This window comes from Pezoporus occidentalis, unplaced genomic scaffold, assembly GCF_034315485.1.
Source record: "Pezoporus occidentalis ecotype Australia unplaced genomic scaffold, CSIRO_AGI_Poc_V1 ctg33, whole genome shotgun sequence".
NCBI classification, from domain to species: domain Eukaryota; kingdom Metazoa; phylum Chordata; class Aves; order Psittaciformes; family Psittacidae; genus Pezoporus; species Pezoporus occidentalis.
In genome coordinates this window covers 5,715,383-5,740,458 of record NW_026915268.1, presented here as the reverse complement: position 1 = coordinate 5,740,458, position 25,076 = coordinate 5,715,383, and the positions used below count along the sequence as shown (strand labels likewise).

The 25,076-nt window shown below is 44.1% G+C and overlaps 1 protein-coding gene across 5 annotated transcripts in view; it reads left to right on the top strand.

The window, feature by feature from the left end:
• The first annotated feature begins 3,025 nt into the window (after nt 1–3,025).
• The window catches only part of FBXW11 (F-box and WD repeat domain containing 11), a 77,819-nt gene continuing 55,768 nt past the window's right edge, over nt 3,026–25,076 (top strand). The window contains exons 1-3 of one of the 5 annotated variants that reach the window (XM_062629268.1): nt 3,030–3,114; nt 11,622–11,701; nt 20,826–20,927. In XM_062629268.1, coding sequence (XP_062485252.1) covers nt 20,877–20,927 — 51 coding nt within the window. In that variant the 5' untranslated portion in view covers nt 3,030–3,114; nt 11,622–11,701; nt 20,826–20,876. Of the gene's footprint in view, nt 3,115–11,621; nt 11,702–20,825; nt 20,928–25,076 lie in introns of those variants that run through there. The other 4 variants (XM_062629265.1, XM_062629270.1, XM_062629269.1 and 1 more) reach the window with 4 other exon arrangements.

Below are 25,076 nucleotides of genomic sequence, written 5' to 3'. Positions count from 1 at the left end.
AACATTCTTCTCTTTCTCTCAGCTCATGGATGTTTTCCACACAATTAAAAGCAGATTACAGGAGCTGAGGTTCCATCGGACAGCATCCATCATTGCAGTGCATTAACCATTCAGCACAAGACCATGGATTTGCTCACTCTTCAAATAAATGGAGGCAATTTTGCATATTTTCTTTTTTCTTCCTCTTTTATGTGGGTTTTCCCCCCCTTTTTATGGGCAATCCTTTCCATAATCAGAAAACTGGCCTGGCTGTGCAGCCAGGAGAGAGCCACATAAATAGTGTTGTGCTGATCAGCAAGCCTCTTCCCTGTACATATTTAGACCAAGACATGCTGATTTTTCACTTTGGTGTCACAAACAACTATCTGCTGCTTTGTTTGATCTCCAGAGAGAACGTCTGATTACAGGGAGAGCAAAACCAAGCCGGATTCTGTCCCACCTTGCTCTCGGTGACACCTTTGTGAGCCTGCCGAGGTCGGCGGTGTTACACAACTTAAAGGATGGGGTATAATTTGCCCTGTGAGTCCTTTGTTATAGGTTGTGATGTGAAGGTGGAAGGAATTCAGCTCAGTTGTCAGCCCAGGCACTTAGGCTTGACAGGAAAAGCCTCTGGATGTGCTTTCATGTGGAAACGGAGCATGTCTGGGGAAGGGGCCACGGGTACTTGACAACCTAAGGTGATGTTAGCACTGGTGTGTGGGTTTGGGCTCTGTAGCTCCAGTTAGAGGGACTGAGGGGTGACAGCAGGTCAGGTCTTTGCTTTCTCTGAAAGAACGTAACCAGGGCAGCATTCAGGGCGCATCAAAGTTTCACCCCCAGACTCTGAGCAGCAGGAACTGTTTGATGGTACTGGGGGGGTTCAGTCTGGAGAAGAGAAGGCTCAGGGGGACCTGATCGCTCCCTACAACTGCCTGACAGGAGGATGGAGCCAGGAGGGGGCTGGGCTCTGCTCCCAAGGAACAAGGGATGGGACAAGAGGAAACAGCCTCAAGCTGCACCAGGGGAGGTTTAGACTGGATATTGAGAACAATTCCTTCCCCAGAGGGTGCTCAGGCATTGGAACAGGCTGCATAGGGCAGGGCTGGAGTCACCGTCCCTGCAAGTGGTCACACACCGTGGAGACAAGGCACTTAGTGCCACGGGTTAGTGGTGGACCCATCAGCTTGGGGTAATGGTTGGATGTGATGATCTTAAAGGTCTTTTCCATCCTGGTTGATTCTATGGGGAGGGAAACCTGCTGCTCTTGGTTAATTTTGTGAATTCTATGAAGGGTTTAGAGCTCATGGTAAGTACTCTTTTAAGCATTTTGTGATGAATAAGACACATTTCTGCTGACCTAAATATCCTGTAAAGCAGGTGTGTTGTCAATAAGGACGGACTTTGCACCATTTTCATTTGATCACACTCTATTTCTTCACCATTTGGCAGAGATTTAAACAGGTAACGGGGAAAAAAAATGCTTAGCAGGAAGCTACTGAGCCCATTTTCATTGCAAGCACTGAGACACCAGTGCTGTGCTGTTACATTAAATTGCTGCTTATGATATTTCTGCTTCCAATTTCCAATGCCTCCAAACGCATTTGGCCCCCGCTGCCTCATTACATTGCAGCTCATCTGCCCTTGACCACCCAAAGCACCTCAGTTCTCAAGTGTCACCGGTGCTGCTGTCCCACCTGAGTGGCTCCTACTGCCTGCCAGCAGCTGAAGGGAGCTGGTGGATACTCCTGGCATTGGTGGTAGGGGAAGTGAGCTGCAGTTTGCCAGCAGGATGCAGACCCTAAAGGTTGGGAAGCTGCTTGCTGCCAAGGGTTGTGATGAGCTAGGTAGAAATGCTTCACCTTACCTGCTTCCATGTCTCCTTTTCAAGCTTGTGTTCAGCTCTTTCTGTCTCCATCTAACCTAGACTGAGAGTCTCCTCTGGCCAGGACCATCTTCTCTTTATTTTCCGGGTAGATTGAGATGAGCTCTTAGGCAGAAGCTCTTCCCTGTGAGGGTGCTGAGGCGCTGGCACAGGGTGCCCAGAGAAGCTGTGGCTGCCCCATCCCTGGCAGTGTTCAAGGCCAGGTTGGACACAGGGGCTTGGAGCAACCTCCTCTAGTGGAAGGTGTCCCTGCCTGTGGCAGGGGTTGGAACTGGATGAGCTTTGAGGTCCCTTCCAATACAAACCAGGCTGGGATTCTATGACTTCCCCCCCATATTCCGAGCTTGTTTTCACTCCCTCACTGTCTCTCATTTTGCATCAAGAGAACACACTCCTCAGGTGTGGCTCAAAGCCAGGGGCCAATTTCCCTGTAAGTGAAGAGGATTTTGGACACACTCCATTGCATGCGCTCATAGCTAATGGAGAGATCCACATAGGGTCTGGCTGATGAGAGGATTCGCTCTACCTTTCCTGGTCTAGGTACAAAAGCAGGAGAACAAATCAAACCAACTCCTGGTCTAACGCTAAGACATTGAACCTGACAGGGTAACAGTGCATGTACCGGGGTCCCAAAGGCGTTTCCAGCACTGTTGATCCAGCAGCATCCTGCCCCGAACCTCACGCTGTTCCGCACCCCTCTTGCACCACCAGGCAGGGCAGAGAGGCCGCGCCGCCCTTCCGGTGACTCCCGCACCCCGCGGGCAGGCCCCTCGTTCCGCTGCTGCGTTAACCGCTCCGCTCAGCCCGCCGCCCTCCCTCGGGGCCGAGGAGCCGCTTATGCTCCGGGAGCAGGGGGCGCTGTGCTCGGTCGGGCCGGCGCTGTGAGGCGGTGCAGCCCCGAGGTCCCGCTCCCGTGCAGGCCCAGCCTGAAGCGGAGCTGAGGGGAGACCCCGCGGTGCCCGCTGGGAGCCGGCCGCAGCCAATGGCGGGGCAGTGCCGCGAGGGCCGCTGGGAGCTGTAGTCCCTTAAGAGAGGCGCCCGGGAAGGGCAGCGCCGTTCTTCTTCCGGGCGTTGTGACGTCACCCGGAGGAACGTACTGTGCGTGCGTCGGCGCGTCCGTGCGTGCTCGCGGCGCGGGGGGGGGGGGGGGGATAGTGGAGCGGCGGCAGCGGCAGGGCCTGTCGGGCGCGGCGGAGCTGCCCGCCGCTATGGAGCCCGACTCGGTGATCGAGGACAAGACCATCGAGCTGATGGTGAGTGACCCCCGCCTCCCGCGCAGACCCCTCTTTCCTTTTCCTCCGCTGGCAGGCCCCGCCGCCGCGGCCGGGCCTGCGGGATCCGGTGCCGCCGCCCGGCCGGGAAGGTGACTGTAGGGAGCCTGCTTTCGACCCAGGTCCTCTCGGCTGGCGGCGCCCCCGGCCCGCGCCCCGCTCCGCCGCCCCGGGGGGGGGGAATCCGCTGCGCTCCCTCCTCCCTGCGGCTGCCGCTGGTGCAGGCCGGGGCGCGACGGGCACTTTGGGTTCCGTAAAAAGAGACACATGGAGATAATAAACCCCGGCGGGAAGGCAGAGCCGCTCTGGGAGGCGCCGAACGTCGGTCCCGGTGCGCGGGGGACGCGCGCACGCTGCAAATACCGGAACCGAAATGTCCCTTAGGGGCTGGGTTCGGGCTCCCGCCTCCCCCCGACCCGCAGCGCCTCGGTTCCAGGCGGGGCCTGCTCGCGCTCCCCGGCCGGAGCCCCGCGGGAGCACTTGCGGGAGGCTGCGGAGCCGGGGAGGAGGAAGGAGGGGGGGAATGGTTAAACTTCCCCATGAGCATTTGGGGCTCCTCTTGCCCCCGTGTCGCTCCGGGCTGTGCGGGGGCAGCTCCCATTTGCCCGGGGCAGCACCGGTGCTGGAGCCCCGGTCTGGATCACACGGTATTCTCTAACGAGAGCTAATTGGTGCATTCGTTGTACCCCCTAATTAGCGCTTACGCCGCTAAATTGGGGCTAGTGGCGAGGCGGCCAGATGGAAGCAATAGAAAGAGAAGGTTTGGTTTATTTTTAAATACCAGCAAATCTGAGGTTTCTGTAGCCAAATATAAGGGGGGCCCGAGTTTTACTGCCTTTAGGAATTAACAGTGTTAAGATAGGAGCTAAGAAGGAATAACAGTCATCACTAAATACCTTCTAATTTCTTTGTCATAAGCATCGTTTGCTTTCTTGTACAGAATTCCATACAGTGCTGCAGAGTTGAGTGCTAAAACACGGACATTTGCTTTTGAGGTACTCTGAAGGCAAACTGGGTTCAGTGGTGACTTTAAATGTTTTTTTTTTAGCCAGTATTGCTTTTGTTAAACTACCTGATCTGCAAAATGTGAACTTAATCGAGCGTTATTTGCTATCAAGGAGCAAAAATTAGAAACCCCCAAATAATAAAGGGGAAACCCCCAAAGCCTTTGTGATCCTCTCTGTTGTTGATTGCTGAGGCCAGTAGCTTAAGAGCTGTTCTCAGGAGCTTCCTTTCCTAGTCCCTATTGATCTGGCAATCTTGCACTTAAGAGTAGCTGATACTGACACTGTTTCCAAGAGGATAAAGCCTGGGGCAGCTGTGTGGGTGTCCCTTACAGGATGAGTTGCCCCCAGAGGTGCTGTTTGCTGCGTTTCCGAGGCATAAAGTGAGTTCTATCTCCTACCTGGAGCTGGAGGGTTACTAATGCTCCTCAGCCTGGGGTTACATGAGACGCTGCAGTAGCGGTTGAGGCTGGAAGGTACATTTGCCTCACCAAGATTTCTTGCTTGTCTTTCTGTAACTGCTCACCCCTTTTAGAAGTCTCTTCTATTTGGGGCCACATTGGAAGCAAGTGTAACTTTTGCTGATGGTGGTTGTGCCCTCTATGTCCATTTGGGCCTGGGAAATGTTCTAATCCATGGAAACAGCCATGGCATTATTAAGTTTTTTGTTACCTCGTAGGAGGTTGACAAAATACATTTTTCTCTTTCCCAAGAAATAACTAACTATAAACATTTGATAAGATGAAAAATTCTTTAAGTTTCCAGCAGAAACATGGCTCTCTAAAATGCAGTTGAATTTAATTGCAGGCTTAGTGAAGGCTTGCATAGTAATACTTGTGTTTGAGTGTTAATGTTTCACTAAAATCATTGAAAGTCGTTCCTAAATGAAGACGTGGCTTGGAAGTTTTGCTGCCTCATGTGCTGGAGAAGAAAAGCTTCTCCAGAAGGTGTCTTTAAATCCTTTCATGGTTTAACCAGGACAAATACACAAAGCAGAAGCTGTATGAACTGTTTTAAGTCTGGGATTTCAGTCTTATGTGCAAACTCTTGTATCAGTTGTTAATGCTGGTGGCAAACATCCCTAAACCTGGGATCAGCTTAGCAGGGTGCTTTTCTTTCGAAGAATGTTACTGTTTGCTAAAAGCAGGATGGTTTATGCCTCTCTTTGCTATAGGAGGTGGATTTTGATGCGCTTTGAGTACTCATTCACTTCCCTCCAATGCTGAGGAAGAATCTATAGTAAATATAGGAGCAAATGTATGATGCAGAAACTCTAAGGAGCAAATAAGATATAATTCTGAGTAGCTGATAAACAAGAGATAACGTGTCAACATGTTAATTGCATGGAAGTCTCAGAACACGATGTTCTACCCCTCCACTGTGCCTTTGCTGGATAGATCATTTGCATTTATTTAAAGAAAAATCAGTCATGGCAATAATACTGTTCTATTTTTAAAGCTGGAATCTAAGGGAAATATTTTAAGGTTTCAGAATGACAACTTCTAGTTGCTGTAGGAAGTTCTAGCAAGTGTTCTGAAGTCACTGTATTTTTTAGGACAGCTTATGCTTTGCATGTCTTGTTCCAGCTTTGTAAACCATGCCATCCAGCCCTTTTAATGGCCACGAACGTTTGATTTAGTGGTGACATTCAATGGCTATCATTTGCAGATGGTGCCCACCTCTGCAGACAAGGCACCCGGTTCCGGTAGAGGTGATTTTAAAGAGGCATGAGGTCTCAAGCTTGTAATTTGGGTTGATGGTGGGAGGTCCAGATTTAGGCTGGCAGTGTGTCTGGCGGGCCGGTGTTTAGTTTAGATGCCTTCGTGTTTATGCTGCCTCAGTCAAATGCTTTGCATGAGTGGGCAAACTATTAGAAAATAAGTAGTAAGGAAGTAATCCAGAACAGATGGAGGGGCAGCCAAAACGATTGAAAGGGCTCTTTCTTCCCTCAGTTTCAGTTTTCTCTGTGAAATTAGATAATTGTAACCTTTTTGCTCTTTTAAAGAACCAGACTTTTTTCTTTCTTAAGGTGAAGTGCCGACAGTGCTTTTTGAAACAGGTTTTGGGTTTTATCTGGAGATTCAGAGTTTTGTGTGAAACCTGGACTGCTCAGTAGCATCAGACCTGTTGTATGCATTTGCTGTCAATACCTGTTAAAAGCTTCATGGTTTTTCTCAGGAAGCTTCACTGAACCATACTGCTGTTTTACCAGCACGCTTTCCAAGTAGGTGGTGATTAGCTTCTTAGTTTGTGTTAATGTGGTTGTAAAAGAACACATAAGTATGGTAAATACGTATTTTTTTTCAATACAGCATGAAAGGTTTTGCATTTATGGGATGAACTGTGTGCAGCATAAGATATGGATAGCATAAAAAAAGGCAGATCTCTTGCTCCCGGGCTCTTGTACCCACCAGACACCTCTGGGACACAGCTACTGAAGCAGGAAGCCAACTGCGTGTAAATTATTGCACTTACTGAGCTTATTGTCATCTGTCTTTGCACTGTGTCCTTGGTGTGCATGCTGTTCTCCAAACACAGGTACCACTGCTGCAGAGTTGGCAGTTCAGATTCAAAATAATGCTCCTCCATGATGGTGATGGTGACATGAAAGGGCTATAGAAAGAACATGCCTAGGGATAAAACTGACAAGAGCTTGCTTAACGCTGTATCATCATTTGTATCTTAAAGGCGGATGTATGGAAAATATTTTTCCTAATATACTACCTTCAGTGGTTAGAATGTGTCTTTGTCTCATAAAAGTGTCCAGTGTTTAAGTGCCTCTGTAAATAATAAATGAAAAACTATAATTGAATATCTCGCCAAAAGTATTTCAATTTCTTCTGGCAGAACCTTCATATGAGCTGAAGGTCTTCAAGAGGTAACAATCTCTGGCTGAAGTCAGCAGCAATTTGTTCTTTAAACCACGCCAGCAGTACCTGAAGTTCCTTGGGTTACTGCAGCTGGAGATGGCTGTGCCCCCAAACTATTGAAAGCTTTACAACACAAAATAAATCTTGGCATTCTGTTTGGAAACTAAAATGTAGCTGCTGTGTATATCTCAGTAGGGCCTTAATATTCTGTCTTTTTTTATTTCCCTGTCTTAATTGTTGCAAGCCAAGCAGCAGTTAATTTTTGTGTGTTTTCCCCACATATTCTTAGAGGAATCCTTCAACGAGTTTAGTTTTATAGCAACAGAGATACAGCTGGACTAGGCCACAATCATCTTTGCATCCGAAACAAAGGAGGTACTTGTTCTAGCTGAAATGTGACTGGTTCTTAATCAAAGCCTGGGAGTAGACAGAGTTAGTAAGATGTTTGTAAACCTATGTGTAAACTAGCTGTGCTTTCTTCGGTAGGATAACAATTTATTTGCTTTGCAGTCATCTTTTTTTAATTGTCAGCAGCTAAATTAGAGTTGGGAGCTGCGTGTCAGACAGTGAAGCATGCAGTCGGTGGCATGCTGGGCAGTTGGGGAGGAAAAAGAAACATCTAGAGCAGATCTCTGAAGAGGTGGTAGTTACATGGCTGTGGGAGGGCACAGATGAGCCTTCAGGGCAGAGGATGGAGGATCTGTGCTAGCAGAATGACAGTCACATTTCAGAGAGTGCCTGTAAAAAGAAGGATACAAATATAAAGAGAATGAATTGCTGTGACTTTGGCAGCGGTGCAGAAAATGGGAAGGAAGAGCTTAAGAAAATGAATTGGAGCAAGGCAAGTGTATTCCGAGCCAGCAGAATGATGATGAAATGAGGGAAGTGGAGAAAGAAGTGTGGAAAGCTGTATCTTTTGGAAAGGGTTAGATGAAACAATAGACTGACTGGAGAAATGAGGTGGCAAAGGAAAGAAGGAGAACACAAAGATGCAGAAGCGAGGCTATAAAGAAAAAGGTTGTCTGAAGTTTGTAGTCATTATGGCAGCAGCTGTTTATAGAGGGGAAGGAAAACTGCAGATGCTCCATTTTGTAGGGAAAATTCTGAAACTAAATTGCTTTTAGCTCTTAATAGAAAGAAGTTAGAGTTTCTTGGGGAGACTGAACACTGGTGTTTCACCAAAGGCTTTTTAAATCTCATTTGAGATTTGGAGAGATTCCTGCTTTTTTACTGCCTCACAGTGCAATTAAATTGTCTAACAAGACTAAATTTCCCAACCTTTGCAACAGTGCTGAGCAAGTGAGCAAACATGCAGCAGAGAAAGTTCCCTTGCTGCCTGAAACACGTGTAAAGCTTCCTGTGTGTGTGAACACGATGTGTTCCCTGCAAGCTCTGGCTTGGAACCGGGAGGTCCTGAACTGTGCTTGTAAATCCAGTGTCCAGGTGGAATGAGATCTCATCTCCACAGGCATGCTGGAATGTGCACCAGCTGCCCTCTCTGAAGTGCTATTGGGTTGCTCCTTTAAAACGTTATAAAGGCATGTGTGGCATTGCTGCCGTTCAGCCCGTGCTGGCTGCATCCCTCAGGCAGAGCTGTTGAATGTTGCTAAAAATTTGGGTCACTGATGAGTGTTGCAAGCAGCATCTTGGCAAAACAAACTGCCTTGTTCCAAGCTGAACACTCAGAGGCTTGGGGATGTTCTTTGACGGGTGGATGGACCTTTTCACGTGTTTTGTCTGTAACACCTTTGCTGCTTGTTAAATCAACTCGATGTATGTCTTTTGATGCATTCCGTTGGATTGCTGTGGAGTTTAGAGGTCACTGTTGCTTTGGCGTTTTCAGTTTCATCTTCCTGTGCTGCTTGGAGTGCCTGTGCAGCAGGCTGCAAAGCGAGATTGCTCATGGGTTTAAAATGAAATGCATGCTGCAGCAGACGTGCCAATGCGAGAAGAATGATGTGTGGGAGAGAATAAGAGACCATGGTTATAAGAGGGCTGCTCTGTGACAAGGAATTTGTTTTGTTGCAAGGGAGAAAATGAAGGCAAATGAGAATATTTATGGAGTTGTTTAATGCTGATTAGTAACAACACTTCATGTTACAGTTTTTTTTTCTCTAGCAATGTCTTTTTTATAACTAATGCCACTGTTTATGTTGCTGTATAATCTGATTTCTCGGTTCGATTTTCATGGTATTGATAGTGCTTCATTATTCACAGAAAATCCACTTTTTCTGGAAAATCCCTTCCTTCCCCAGCTTCTCGGTGTATTTCTGAGCTCAGTGGTGTGACATCTGACAGCCTACTCTGTTTTCCTCTACTACTTCCACACATTTCCCAGTACAAGTAGTGCCCGACCAAGGCCAGATAAGGCAAAAATAATGCAACACCGTTTGTATTTTAACAACAAAAATCTGCTGAATCTTTTGGAAACTTAGTTTGCTTCTCATGCAGGCTGCATTAGCAATGGGGATGATTGGAGGTGTGTTGGTTCTTCATGGCTTTCTTAATCCAGGTCCCCTCAGGACTTGCATCCTTGTGCTTCTACGTCAGGAAATTAACATTTTTATTAGGGATCACAGACTAGTTCAGCTTCCCAGGCCTGTTATTTGTATTAATACAGACAGAAGTTTGTAGGATATATGTTGGTATCTACTTGCTAGGAATAGGGACTGATGTGCTGTCTGGTAAGCTGGTGGAAGAAAAGCTTTTCAGGCCGACTTTTGGCTGTGGCGGTGCTGCAAGATTTTCTTTTCCTCATTGACTTGGAGGAGAATCGCAACTATATATTCAGTGTCATGAGTTGTAGTGCTGCATTCTCAGTTTCATCCTTCTGAGCAGTTCTTGAATATGGAGTTTTGGTGCAGAAGTTGTGACAACTTGTGCTGCTTGCCTGTTTGTGAGGCATACGTTTGGATTTCAGAGTGGCTTGCGTGATGGTGCCGGGTTCATATCTTCTATCCTTTTCAGTCAAGCCAATTTAAAGATCTCAGACAAAAATACTACAGCTCTTTGAAATTTTATATTCAGAATCTATTTGCAAAACTTACTAAGTTACAATTACAGCTCTTGTTTGATAGAGAATCTTTTACACCATTCTATTTGGGCAGTGAAGGACTAGCCCACTTGATATTCAGGCTGTCTCCATCACACCAGTACCTCTCAAGGCAAAAGTCAGACCTGTGCTGTAACACTTGCAAATACTTCTGAGGAATGCCTTCATGGTGAAGGGCCTCTCCTTCCAACACCCCACTGGCTCTGTTGTGATTGAGCAAATCGGAACATTTATGTAATTTCAATAGCTGGCTTCTTACTGAGCTATATTGTACTCTTAAAACTGAGTCATAGGGCTTGACATCTCACTACTTTACTTGGCAGCCTTTAAAATCATAAATTGGACATGGTATCAGACTTACAGTGCTGCTTTGTCCTTGAAATGCCACCCTCTTATCAACCATTGCTTTACCAGTGGTAGAAAAGCAGAAAATCCCCTCAGGATGAAGATGCTCTGTTCTTTGGATGGCTCTGGGCAGTCAAGAGACTTGACTGTCCTCATCGAGAGAGTTTCTTGGCACAGCTGTGAGCAGTGGTAGTTTCTCCCACCCTTCTCCGAGCTGCTGGCCCTTTGAAACGTGGGGCACAGTGGAGGCTGAAGAACGCTTGGCTCAGCTATCCACAGGGGTTGGGGAGGCAGCTGTGGCATGTTCTTCTGTGGATGTTGCAGCATTATGTACTAGAAGACATTGCTATTGCTTCTGACTGCTGTTAGGAGAAATTCTGTAGACCTCATCTCAACCTTTTTGAAGATCTGACTGGAAGGTACAAATCTGGTCTGTAGGATCTGTGTTCGGTTACACACGTAGTTTGAGATTTCTGGAGACTCCATCTTCTCTAAGGTGTTATTGTTAAAGCTGTTTTGAATTAGCCACTTGTACCCTTAAGTGTGCTGCTAACAGTACTAGATGAAGGCCTTTTATCATCTTGCTCAGCAAGAGGCAGCTTTTTCCTGTCTCAGGAGTAGCATGCCTTGAGTTACTCTCTTCTAGTTCTAGATTGTTTTCCAGAGACACAGTGATACTGAAAATTTACTGAAGTCAGTGCTGTCATTCAGATCATGTCTTGAAGACTCCCATCTTTGTGCTGCAGAACCATAAGGCAAGTCACATCATCTTCAGTCTGGAAACAGGGAAATAACGGTTGCAGTAGAATGCTTTAGAGCACGGATATGGCAAAGTCTGAGAACTCTACTGGACTGTGCGTTACTGTTCTGGCAGTTCATGGAGCAGGCTTGTGAGGTGTAAGCTGGTCAAAGCTTTATCATTTGTGTTGTTACTTGCATTGTAGTCTCTTCCCTCATCTTCCTTATCTTTGTGAGCTGTAGTCCCAAGACACTTGTGCATTGGGTGATCCAGGGCAGGGGAAAGAGCAAGTTCTTGTCTGTCAGTCTGTGTCTTAGATCCACCAATCCGATGTCCCCACTAACGTAGTTGTTACAGGGTGGTAAGGTGCCCAGGCTACCTTGTCTCTCTAACGGCATTAGGAGTACGTAATTGGGAGTTCGTTCAAGAAAGGAGTAGATACACCAAGCTGAAGATGATTGGCTGCTCTCTTTTAACAGACAAGTCTGAGAAGGAAAACCCATTCGAATCCCCTTTCATTGTGGATTGGTGGATCTGAAGCCCAGAAACAAAGTTTCAGGTAAGAAGTCACCCTGTACTATATCTTGCTGCTTCTGCTTAGATGAGTTTGTCCGCAAATTCAGTATCTTGCTTTAACTGCTCAATGTCCCTAAAGCGTCAGAAGACCACCACGTTAGCTCCCGAGCTTAGAGAAGGAAAGGGCATATTCAGTAAAAATGCATGCAGCTTGTTAGGAAATTGCGTATCTACTGTGAAAAGCAGACATAGGGCTTTAAGGTAAACTTGCCTTCTGCGGAGCTGGAAAGCAGTATCTACGGGTACAGGGGCATTAAGCAAGTGGCTCACAAATCCTGCTTCTGAAAGGAGAAAGCAGTCCTCCCAGTGACTTCATTGAACTTCTCACTTGAGTTCAGGAAAGTAATAGCCATCTGCTCTGCTTTCTAGCCATGTCCTCTGCCGAGTTCATCAGAAACATAAAGAACTTGTCTAGTTCATAGTACAAATTCCAGTAACTTTTCTGCTGAAATGCCGCTTGAAATTCTGTCATGGGCAGCACTGGAGTCAGCCTTTTCAATCCTCCATGAGGTTTCAACCTAAAGTTCTGTTCCTAGCTGGTATCAAATTGTAGCTGAGCCAAGTGTAAGGCACCGTTTGCAAGAGAAGCTTTGAAGCTGATTTCAGAGTAGGGGAGTGTGGTTGTATTTTGGGATGACTGTAAAAGGGTACAACACGTTATCTGAAAGACAAGTTGGGAAAATATTTGTGTGCGATAGGAAGGAAGGCTGGGTTCCTGTCTGATAGGAAAATAAAGTCATGCAAGTTGTATACCTGTTGCGAATGGGAGACCTGCACCTCTCCTAATGCCCAGCTTTATTGTAAGTTAGTGCTTTAAGGAACATGACAACTTATTCTTAAAGATAGTACAAAGCAGGATGCCTCAATCCCTTTTGATATTAATAGCCATAACACAGCTGCTTGAGTGTTTCTTTTGTAGACAGCTATTAAAGCGAATGTTAAGGCCTCAATATTTAATCTACCATAGAAGATACTCCTATAGGTGCTGTTGATCTCATGTCTTGTTTTAGCTCTGCGTTTGTTTTGCTGGCGTGGTGTTTTGTGAAAAGCTTATACTTGAATGTAATTGAGTACATTTGTAATGAATGAATTGCGCACAGGGCGATGTTGTATCCTGGTTTGATTCACTGAGTACTTGAATTTTATTTGGTTAGGGTGGAGAAGCCTGGGGCATGCTTTTTTGGTATAACTCTTTAAAAAGAATCTGAGGGAAAATCGGAGGGAAATAGTTATTAACCTCAGTCTGACGCATTTCTTGCAGTCCCATCTAGTAAGAAGTTGAAGTTGTTACCCACACCCATGAGACTCATCTTGGAGTTAATACTGCAAAATAACATCTTCCCATGGATTATTTGCTGTTCAGGGTGTGCCTTTTTCTAAACTGGGAGAGTGGGGAGGCAGAAGGGAACTTGGCATTCTTGAATGGTGGAAACCAAAAAGAGGAAATAATTTAAAATACACTGGAGGGGGGTGAGGGGGAGAAGAGGCAGCATAAATGTGTACTCCTGCTGATTAAGATCCCTGATGTTATGATGTTTAATACTGCTTTTTGAAGTATGAAACAGGCCTATCAAAAGCAGTAGGAAAGAGTAAGTTGAACTCGAGTGCGAGTATATGCAGGTTAGAAGCTTAAGGTTTTGAATCTTTTGTTTCAAAAAGTAAAATGTAAGTTGGCTGTCAAAGGCTACATAACTATTCCTCTGCAGCATTTGATGCACAGGCCCTGAATGTGCAACTACCGTGTTACAATGTGCTGAGCCAGGCTTCGTGTGCATTTGAACTCATCAAGTTAAAGTGCACACTGCCTTGTCTAGACTAGACTTTTTTAGATGGGGTTAATATTAGTTTTAGATTGCTAGGCCTCATTCTTAGACTCTTTTCCATATTAAGTTTTTAAGGCAACTTCTAACATCTTAGGCAAGTTTCAGCTACATTTTTTAAAGTGTTTAACTTGTTCACTCAATTTCTGCTATTTCAGTTGGCAGTGCTAGGTCTCTTTTCATGTTTCTCTTTTTTCTGCCTCCCCCAGTTATGATGTACCATGAGCAGGTGTGTTGCTGTCTGTAACACCTCTGTTCCCCCTGCAGAAGAGCATAGGAAAGCTGTTTTTCTTTTGAAATGGCCTTTTTTCTGTTTGTCACAGGATATGTTAATGCAGAAAGCACTGTCATACTTCTAGAGTTTTGGAACTCTGGGAATTGGGGTGTTTGTACATGAACATAAGCAAGGCTTAGTCTAAATACTGTGTATTTTGGGTAATATAGGTGATTTCAGGAATCATTCAGAGTGACTTATGTAAATGTATGAGGATTTTCTTCCTAGTCTGTTGTATCTTCCTGGAAGCAAGCTGCTGCATCTCACGAGCCTTATCCTGATGAATAAATGATAATGGAGTAAGATTGTTACTATATTCAAAGAAAGCATTTAATCTTTTCTTCACTGAACCCATATTCCTTTTGTAGCATTCGTTTTGTTGTAGCAAGCGCATACTTTGATCTTCAGGAGCAGAGTGGGACTGCGTTATCGATCACTCTTCTGTGAATTCCTTGTCCTATCTAGAGCAACGGTGTGGTAATGAAGAGAATTTATCTGATAAATTATTTACCCTTTGTCTTGCTTTAAATTTCCTGATTCCTCACTTAGTCTTTTTTTCCCCCAAATGCAAGAAGCTGACGTGCAGGTCTTGAATGGCTGTTGGAAGGTTGTAACATTGAGCGATTTTTGAGTGGCAATCACTTAGCTAAATAGCTTGGGTTTTTCCTAATGGAAGTGTGACTCAGCTATTGGAATAATCAAAAACATTTCACAAGTTAAAATGAGTTTGCTGCTCTGTGGATACTTATTTTTGAGAAATTCACTTTTGCATTTGTTTTTCATTGAAGGACAGAAATGTAAGAGTAGAGGGATGTAGCTGTTCTTGTGGCAGAGCACTGCAATGCGTATGTAAAACTCCATGGATTTTGGAAATACGTTGTCTAAATGGTACTTGAACAACCTTCTGAATCAGGCACTCAAGGCTGGATGTGAGGTTGCGTTTTGGATGTGGAAAAGGTAGTGATGTGATGGCACTGATCCCAACAAACTTGTATGGAGCATGCGAATACACTGCACCTCTCAAGGGACAACTTGGTTTTGAAATGAGAATAGGAAGAGTACAAAGTACTACTATTGGTCTAACGTAAATTGTTTCTTTGGTTTTGAGTAACTCAGCAATGATACTCAATGTTGTACCAAAACATGCAGCACAGTGAAGGTGTTACCATGCTAAGCCAGGCTGTCACTTGCAGAACACGTGGGTTTGTGTTACGTGCATGCCCCCACGCAATTTCCGATCTAGTACTCATGCTTAAGCGTGTACTATGCCACTTTTCCACCTCTTGCAAATAATTCAGACCACTTGTTCCAGTATCTGGTTGGTTCAACACTGTTCTGCCTGTCACTGCTTTGAATAAATCACTGAAGGTAAAAACACCAGGTAAGATCTGGGTGATATCCCAGCTAATGAAAGGGGATGGTGTTCGAGTAGTTGGCAACTCTTCCCTGCTGAGTGTAAAATAATACTGAAGGCCTTTGAACAGTGTCACTGCTTTGTGTTTGGTTTAATGTCTTATTCTGGTTAATGCTGACTTTTTAGGATCTGAGCTTGATACTGAATTTGGAACACAGACTTGGGAGCATGTGGCTTTCATAAAGGGCTGTACTGGCCTTCAAGTCTAGGTTTGCTTTCCAGAATACCCCTCTTTTCAGCATTAAATCTGAGTCACTGAGCAATGTGTCTCATTCCCAGCCATAGAGAGGGTTTCAAGTAACAGCAGTTAGCCCATACATTCATCAATACTAAGTGTTAATGGAAAGAAGTATCACATCTGTTGGTTCAGGCCTAAATCAAAGTAAACTAAACAGTAAACTACCAATGGTGAATAAATAGGATGTGAGTTGCTTACAGCTAAAAACCCGAAGAGAATTCAGAGTGAAGGCTGAAGCAATTTGCTTGTACCTTTTTTTTGCCAGTCCAAATCTTGATTCATAGCCCTTTGGATGTAGAATCATGGAATAGGGATGGAAAGGACCTCAAGATCATCCAGTTCCAACCCTCTGCCATGGGCAGGGACACCTCACACTAAACCATGTCACCCAAGGCTCTGTCCAACCTGGCCTTGAACACCACTAGGGATGGAGCATTCACAACTTCCCTGGGCAACCCATTCCAGTGCCTCACCACCCTTACAGTAAAGAACTTCTTCCTTATATCCAATCTAAACTTCCCCTGTTTAAGTTTTAACCCGTTACCCCTTGTCCTGTCACTACAGTCCCTAATGAAGAGTCCCTCCCCAGAATCCTTATAGGCCCCCTTCAGGTACTGGAAGGCTGCTCTGAGGTCTCCACACAGCTTCTCTTCTGGCTTAGCAACTTCATTTGCCAGCTCCTTCAGGACCTGTGGATGGATTTCATCAGGTCCCATGGACTTGTGCACGTTCAGGTTCTTAAGATGGTCTCGAACCTGGTCCTTTCCTGCAGTGGGACCAAGGTCTTCATTTTCACAGTGCCTGCCTCTGCTTTCCAAGACTTGGGTGCTGTGGCCAGAGCCTTTGCCAGTGAAGACTGAGGCAAAGAAGTCATTAAGAACCTCAGCCTTCTCCAAATCATGTGTAGCCAGTTCTGATAGCTTCTGGAGAGGGCTGAGCTAACCCTGCTGAGGAGCTGGTTTGTTGTCACAAGGAAGTTGTGAAATGCATTTCAGGCTTTAGGATTTGTAAACTTGAATGGTTTCTTAGGTTCCTAAGATCTATTTAATTTTCTAATGAACTGCACAAGGAAGTTGTTGCAGGAGGAGTGAGCTAATATGGTTAATAAAATTAGTGGTGCTCTTTGGAAAACAAGAGGGGAGTAAATTAGCTCCTTCATTTGTTTTACTGTATTTTTCTTTGGAATTCTAAAATGCCTGCCCTAACCACTCTTTTTTGGAGTAGGCTTAGAAACTGATTTTTCAAAAGCAAGGTTGTGTTTGCCTTGAGAGCAGAATGCCCCAAACTGCAAATATAGCAATATAAATCTTGTCTAAGTAAAATGAGTGTGGAGAAAAGGGATAAGGAAGTGCTGTCATTCTTAATTATGGCATTGCAGTATTTCTGTCTCTGGGTATCATGTATTAGCTCTGTCAGAACAGAGGAAATAGTCCAGATTAATTTCTTGAGCAATTTAGTGGGTTTTATAGGATGAGTCCTTTTTTTTCAGGGGTATATATGAGGACTTCTTTAAGGCATAACTTAATTTCAGAGGCACTGAAATGAAAGGTTTCTGGGCATTTTATGGTGCTTTAACAAAACAGCATTACTGTAAACCCATGGAAAGTCCTAAGTTGAACTTTTTTTTGGTGCCTCTATCGTAAAAGTTACCACCTACAAAGTTGATTTATTGGAAGAACACTGCTGTATGCATTTCTGTAAGAAGCTCGCACAGAATCACAGAATGGTTTGGGTTGAAAGGGGCCTTAAAGCTCATTTAGTTCAGTCCCTGCCATGGGTAAGGACACTTTCCACTAGAGCAGGTCGCTGAAAGCCCCTTTCAACCTGGTTCTTAGCATCTGGGTTTTAAAGGCATTCGAGCATATCCTTTTTACTGATATTACTAAGAATTTATAGATTTGAGTGTAAATGCAAGCTTTTGCAGAGGTTTCTTAAATTTGAGATTGAAAGTTTAAAACCTAAATCTTGAAGGGTAATTCCTGAGGGTAGACCACCAGAGCAGTTCTTGGTCTATTGAACTAAAATCAGTCATAGAATAATAAAATTAAGGCATTCATCTTTTCAAGTATAAAGCATTTAAAGACCAGAATGAGGTTTCTATGTTTGTCTGTAGACTTTCAGCATCGTTCACTCCCTGCCCTGCTGCTGTGGAGCCACCTCTTTGACCTGCTCCCTCCTCCCTTGCAGTCAGGGCTTTAGGTGAACATGCAGCTCTCTTAATGGGAGTCTGTTGAAACTAGGTATTACAACTTAACTCTAATTCTAAGGAAAAAACTTTGGCCTTATCTTAACTTGTATGGTTCTGTGGTCTGCTGGTGGGGTTGATACTGGTTTATAAGTGCATTTATTATTATTATGCCCATTGGTCCTTTTCCCTTCCCCAGACTCTATTAAATTGTGCTGTATCTCCCTGGGATCCTGCCTAAAGGCAAGTGGGAAGTGAAGGCATATTTCAGGCCCTTATTATGCCAAAATGAAATCTTTAGTATGCTATTAGGTTTTTATTCATGACAGTTCCAAGCACGCAGGGTCAAGAAGAAACAAGTCAGTGAAACACACAAATACTTGTTCATTCCTGTTTCAGTATGAAGTAGAATGCAGTATTTAATTTCCACTATTGTGCAATATTGTTGCTGTAGTGAAGTGTCCAGTGGTTTTTATAAACCCTATTATTCAGGGTTTTGTAATACTGTGGAAAGTGTTCTGTATGGCTTAAGCTTGTCATAGAAATCTGGCCTTTGTGGCTAATGTATTTTTGAATGAAATTAGAAATTGTTCTTAAGTTACCCATAAGTCTCTTAAGTTCCTAAAATTTGGCTTCCTTAATTAAAGTAGAACCTAAAAGAAAACAAGTCCAATAACCTAAACCAGGGATTTTTAGGTTATAGTCTGTGGACTCCTGGAAGCTTAGATTCATTATGTACGTTACATGGGTTTGTCCACCTTATATGAGAGTCTTGGGAGAGAAGTTTGTTGTGTTTCTTGATCAATGATTTTTACCAACTGATGCTGATGAGCAAAACTGTGTAATCTACCAGGCCTGTATGTTTAAAAAAAATGTAAGAAACTATTTGGGCCTTCATATCTGCAGCAATGCTCTGAACTTTGATGGTTCAGTGTTGCAGAAACAGTATTCAGGCATTGTGCCAAATGGGATTAAAAAATGAAACAGATGAGAAAGGAAGTTTCTTCAAATATAGGCACTTGTTCTGAAGCAGAACTGAAAATGGTCTATATAAGATCCTGCATCCTCAATATTGTGATCAGTGGGTTTGAATAGTACATCCTATATTTCTTTCAAAATGCAAATAACTTCTTTAGTGTCTCATTAAAATGAATTAGGAAATTAGTTTCCCTAATGGCATTGGGAACTAAATGTCAACTGGGTGAGAACATGTCAAAAGAAACGATTGCAAAGTACTTACAGATGTATTGGATTAATTACTTGATGGCTAATGAAAAATCACATTTCCCTAAACTTTAAATAAGAAACTTCTAATAATAGGCATTTTGATAATGAATAATACAACATATTATAAACATGTTTATTTTTACCTTTGTATGTAAGGTGTATGCACCCACTCTTCACATGACAAGTGCATAGTACAGAACAGCTACATGGAATCACAACCTTCTGGCTGGATGAGAGGGAGAATTCCAGCATGTTTTGGTGCTCCTAGGGTCCTGGGTGTGCTTTAATTTTTCAGCTTAATGCAGAAATGAAAATATTAGTCTTTCTTTTGTTTTATTCAGAACATGAAATAAAATACATTAAAGGGGCCTGCAAGAAGTCTGTGAAGGGACTTTTTTACAAGGTCATGTAGTAACAGGACCAAGGGGGAATGGTTTTAAACAGAGGGGAGATTGAGATGAGCTCCTAAGCAGAAGCTCTTCCCTGTGAGGGTGCTGGCACAGGGTACCCAGAGAAACTGTGGCTGCCCCATCCCTGGCAGTGTTCAAGGCCAAGTTAGACGGGGCTTGGAGCAGTGGATGGTGTCCCTGCCCATGGCAGAGGTTGGAACTGGATGAGCTTTTAGGTCCCTTCCAACACAAACCAGCCTGGGATTGTATGAAAGAAGGTTTATAGGAAATGTTCTTAACCTCTTCAGTTGCTTTGGGCTCCCTCCTTCCCTCACTGCTGGCACAAACCACTTCCACTTAGTCTTCATGTCCAGTTATTCCACTTTCAGTGTTATCTGTGTGGGATTTTTCTATTAAAGATTTGGCTTTTGTTTAATTTCCAAATTAAATTGGAAGCCTGTGTGAAAAATATTGACTGCTAAGTCTGTGCCAGATTTTAGAGCTGGGTTTGTGCACTGCTTGGTAGTCGGGAATTGAGTCCTCCCTAACTTTATGTGGTAGTTACGTAGCATATGTGCTATTTTGTCCTTAAAAGGAACTGTAAAATACTGTCATGGAGCTATAAAAGGTTTGGGGAGTCTTCAGCATGTTTCTTCAGCTTCAGAAAAGGAACAAAAAGGATTTCCATCTTTTCCTAACTTGTAGTGTCAGCAATGTGGAGTCTGCTAGTTAAGCTTGGTTCTTTGTTGTTTGGGTGGTGTTACAAGTAATTAATGTAGTTAGGGTATAATTTGGCTTTAGGATACCCTCAACTGATAACACAAACCTTTTTCCCTAGTAACTCATTTATTTAATCAGGAGGCCAGGCATTTTGACTAAACAGAACTTGGTCTTGCAGTTTAAACTTAGGTGGTATTCATCTCTAAAAATACTTGCCTCTTTTGGTTGTCAGTGCCCCAGTGCACAGACTGTAACCTCAGAAGTTAATGTTGGCTTTGCTGTCAGAATAAATGACCACAAATTGGTTGAGAAAGTTGAGACGGTGTGGGGTGCCAAACCTTAATGACCGTAGCTCCTTCAGGTTGTATTCTAAAGACATGCCACCCTAATGAAAAGCTCCTGCGCTTCTCTTCCCCGAGGGTGACTGCAAAGGTAAAAACCTCACCAGCAATTATAGCCAGGCCAGTTTGCTGAGGAAGGCGGCTTGGCTTCCCTGGGCAGCAGAAAGTGGTTGTCGGTAGCAATGTGTGGATGCGTTGCTGGACTGATGGACCAAACTGCACCAACTCTGATTCCACCGGTAGTAAGTTAAAACGTTAGCAGGGTGCTGAAGCCAAGTGGCTGCCGGCGAGCTGGTTATCTTTGACAGCACAGAGGGAGGGCTTGTTTTCTGAAAAGGATCTTCAGTTGTTATTTTACTCTGGGCCACTAACCTTGTGATGAATGTAGAAATAACATAGATAAGTACCCACGTTAACATACTAATGAGTTGCCTGCCTTGAGTGATTTGTTGTGGCATCTAACTGCTTCTTCTCTTCCTTCCTTTTTGTCACCCTGCAGTGTTCTGTGCCAAGGTCTTTGTGGCTAGGCTGCTCCAACCTGGTAGAGAGCATGTGCGCACTGAGATGCCTGCAGAGCATGCCCAGTGTCAGATGTCTCCAGGTGCCTTTCTTCTTTCTTGTTGTAAATGTTATGCGTATGCTGTTGAACATTTGTTAAACTCTCAGGACTCTGTTTAATCAAACTGTTAAGTCTGCTAAATGTTTTTTGTGCATCCTTTTTCTGAACTCTTCTACTTAACTGCATTGTAGGAGTGAATCTTAAGAGGGCTTTCTGTACAGTAGGCTCTTGCGGGGGGTGGTGAGCTGTTGTATTTTATTGCCTGTTTACTGAGTTGTGATAATAAGTAGCATAGTTGTGCATGTTGCCTGCTACGTTTTGCTTTCTCATTTAATTTAAAAGATAACGTAATGAGCTTTTGCCATTTCTCTTAAACTGCAATGAACTGACTAGCCTGTGATATTTGTGTGATTTAATTTAGAAAGGATAAGCTTTTTCTTTTCTCCTCAGTGTGATCCTGGTTATAGCCTTAAGTGACAGTCTTTGCACATGTTTGAATGCAGAGTAGTCAGCATGGAATCTGGAGCTCTTTGGGTTATTCTGTTAACTTCCTAACTTTTAAGAAGTGAAGAACAAGGGATGAGGGGCTTACTCTGCATTGAAGGCCACTAAATGTCAAGTTCTCTGTTTCTCTTCTAATAAGCCTTTGAAGCTGAGCCTGTGTAATTTATAGATGGGGGAATTGCTGCTGTTTCTTCACTGGTTTGGGAGGGATTGAAAGTGATAAAAGGGAGATTGTGGTACCAGTTAACAATTTTGAACTCCTAGGATATTTACCTTGGAAAGAAAATGCAGAACCTGTGTAGTAACTGTGTGGCACTTCCTAAAGTGTTCCTGAATGTACCATTTTTAGCAGAACATAATTATTATTTTAGTGTCTTTTATAATAGTGTTACTCAGTGGTTCTGGTTATGGGTACCAGACAGACACACTGCTTTTGTGAATGGAAGCTCAAATAGAATTTTGTTTGCAGTCAGTCTGTTTTTGTTCAGGCACTGAATGTCTTGCCTTAAAGTAACCATTTGTTTCACAACCTCTCCTCTTGCCTGCAAAGTTTGGCCACTGGAGTTCCAACAAATTTGAGTTTCAGAATCCAGATTTTCTTCAAAATTTCTGTTAAAATCCAAACTCGCTTTTCTGTTTGAATGCTTTGTTTCTAATTTTGAAATACTGTTCAAAGTTGGGGGGAAACAGCACTAAGATGAATGTATAAATGGATAATACAGTGATTATAGTTTGTAGGATGGATGGTGATGTTGGAGTAGGTTGAATGGTGTCTGGTGGCATGGGCCAGTAATAGTTTCAGGGGTCCTTAACGAACCCTGGTGAGGAATGTGAGCAGTGAATGTGGTCCAGCTTTGTTGCCATGGGGCTGCTCCTTGGTGTGGATCTGGACTTCTCAAATCCTACACTTTCTTGCTTAACTTTTTTACTTCCTTTCTCCCTGACTTTTGAATCAGTGAGTTCTGCCCAACTGCATTCAGCAATTTGAGAACTGTTTCAGGATAGGAGCAGTTTTGCTGTTAATAACTGTCCTTTAAATGGTACATGTAGATCTTGGCTTCATGGATTTACAAGCCTTGGGGAGGGCTGGCTGTTGGACCCACACACAGTGAACATCAGAAAGACTCACCAGGCTGTGGAGCTTCTTAGCAAGGTCAGGTTCCCTGCTGCCGGCAAGGTGTGGGTTCCTGCAAATACCTGCTTTGGGAATTGCAAGGATTCCTTATTGATGAATCTCGGAACTTTGACTGCCCCAGATTTCTTGCAAATCAGCTCTTTGGACATTTCTGATCATGGCAGATGGGCTATTTGGGGGTTTGTTTTTTTATTCTTCCAACTGAACTTCTTATTAAAACAATGTTACAGGCAGAAAAATCTACATACTCAATTGGAGCATTAGTAAACCCATTCATTATGAACACTTTGTTTTTCCTTTTTATTACAGTATCTATTAGTAGGTACATAGTAGTTAACTGTAAATTAAACAGGAGAAAGCTCAGAGCAGGCTGGGTAGTAGGTTGGTTAATGCAGAATACATTACTATGAAGTATTACAAACTTCTGTTGATAATATTGATTACAAGCTAAAATACAAACCATGAATGTGCTGTGTTGTGGTTTAAGCCCAACCGGTAACTCAGAACCACACAGCCGCTTGCCCACTCCCCCCACTTCTTTCCCCTGATCCCTACGGATGGGGAGGAAAACAGAAAGAATGTAACTCCCATAGGCTGAGATAAGAACAGTCCAGTAACTAAGGTATAACACAAACCACTGCTGCTACCACCAATAATAATAACGATAAAAGGAATAAAAGGGAAGAAAAAACAACTGCTCATGAGGATTTGCCACAGGGATGATCAGGGACTGGAGCACCTCCTGTATGAAGACAGGCTGAGAGAGAAAGTTGGGGCTGCTCAGCCTGGAGAAGAGAAGGCTGCGTGGAGACCTCATAGCAGCCTTCCAGTATCTGAAGGGGGGCTGTAGGGATGCTGGGGAGGGACTGTTCATTAGGGACTGTAGTGACAGGACAAGGGATAACGGGTTAAAACTTAAACAGGAGAAGCGTAGTCTGGATCTAAGGAAGAAGCTCTTTACTGTGAGGGTGGTGAGGCACTGGAATGGGTTGCCCAGGGAGGTTGTGAATGCTCTATCCCTGGCGGTGTTCAAGGCCAGGCTGGACAGAGCCTTGGGTGAGATGGTTTAGTGTGAGGTGTCCCTGCCCCATGGCAGCGGGGTTGGAACTGGATGATCTTGAGGTCCTTTCCAACACTAACTGTTCTATGATTCACTACCTGTCAACCTGTGCCCAGCCTGACCCGAGCAGTGGTCTAGCCCTTCCGGGTAACTGGCCTCCAGTTTTTATACTGGGCATGAAGTGCTGTGGTATGGAATACCTCTTCGGTTAGTTTGGGTCAGGTGTCCTGTCTCTGCTTCCTCCTGGCTTCCCCTCCTCCCTGGCAAAGCATGAGACTGGGAAGGTCCTTGGTCAGAGTAAACATTACTGAGCAGCACCTAAAAACATCGGTGTTATCAGCGCTGTTCCCAGGCTGAAAGTCAAAAACACAGCACTGCACCAGGTACTAAGAAGGAGGAAAGTGACTGCTACTGCTGAACCCAGGACATGCTGCTTCATACACAAGATTTTTGGAAACCTGTTATCACACAGCTGTGGGTTCATATATCATTAAACTAAAGCTAATACATGTTATGGGGCTTGGAGCAACCTTGTCTAGTGGAAGATGTCCCTGCTCATGGCAGGGGTTTGGAACTGGATGAGCTTTAAGGTTCCTTCCAACCCAAACCCATCTGGGATTCTATGATTGACATGTCAGTTTAAAAAACTTTTCAAACCTGTATTGTTTTCAGGAATTGTTACAGATCCATCGGCTTCCATAAGAAACACATTTGAAGTACCAGTTAATTTGTGTAGGTTCTGTTCCTCCCTGTGCCTGGGGGAAATTAACAACCCCAGAACATTTTTAACTATATAATTGTAACAGCTAATAGGGTTAATGTGTTTTAGTAACAAAGTACACTGCTGTGAGGACAGGCCCATTGCTCAAGTGAGGGGCCTGCTTTGATGCTGCAGGGAGCTCAGTGTGTGGCAAGAACCCGTTTTGTGTATCCAGCCTGTAGTGCTTGAGGAGTCGCTGAGGAGGGGTTTCACCAGGGTGTTGCAGATCTGTGCTTTTTTGCTGACTGCACCCTCCTGATGGGTTCCTTAGAGAATAAATAGGGTAACTGTCCTGAGCAGCTAGATACCTGTGGGACGTGCTGCTTGGTGAGGTGTAGAGAGCTCTTGGTTTAAATTTTGCTCCAAAATAAAGGCTTTTCTGTTTAATCTGATTTTTGTAGAACTGCAACCATGAGTAAGAGGTTTTGATTTTTAGAAGCACCTGTAGGAGAATTAAAACTAAAACCAGTCCTCTGTTTTCAGGCATGTGACTCAATGATGCCCAAAGGGGAACTTGGAAGTGAGAGTGGCACCAGCTGCTTTTCCCCATGTTTGATTTTTTTTGGTACCATGACCTTCACTGTTTCCTGAGCTGTAAGCCCACATGTAACAAGAGGTAGGGCAGATATACCAGGAGGTCTTCCTTCTGTAGCACACCTCACTTAGCATAATGATGATTAATAGGAAGTTTAAGAAGCCCTTTGGTGATTCACAGAAGGTATCTGGGAGTTA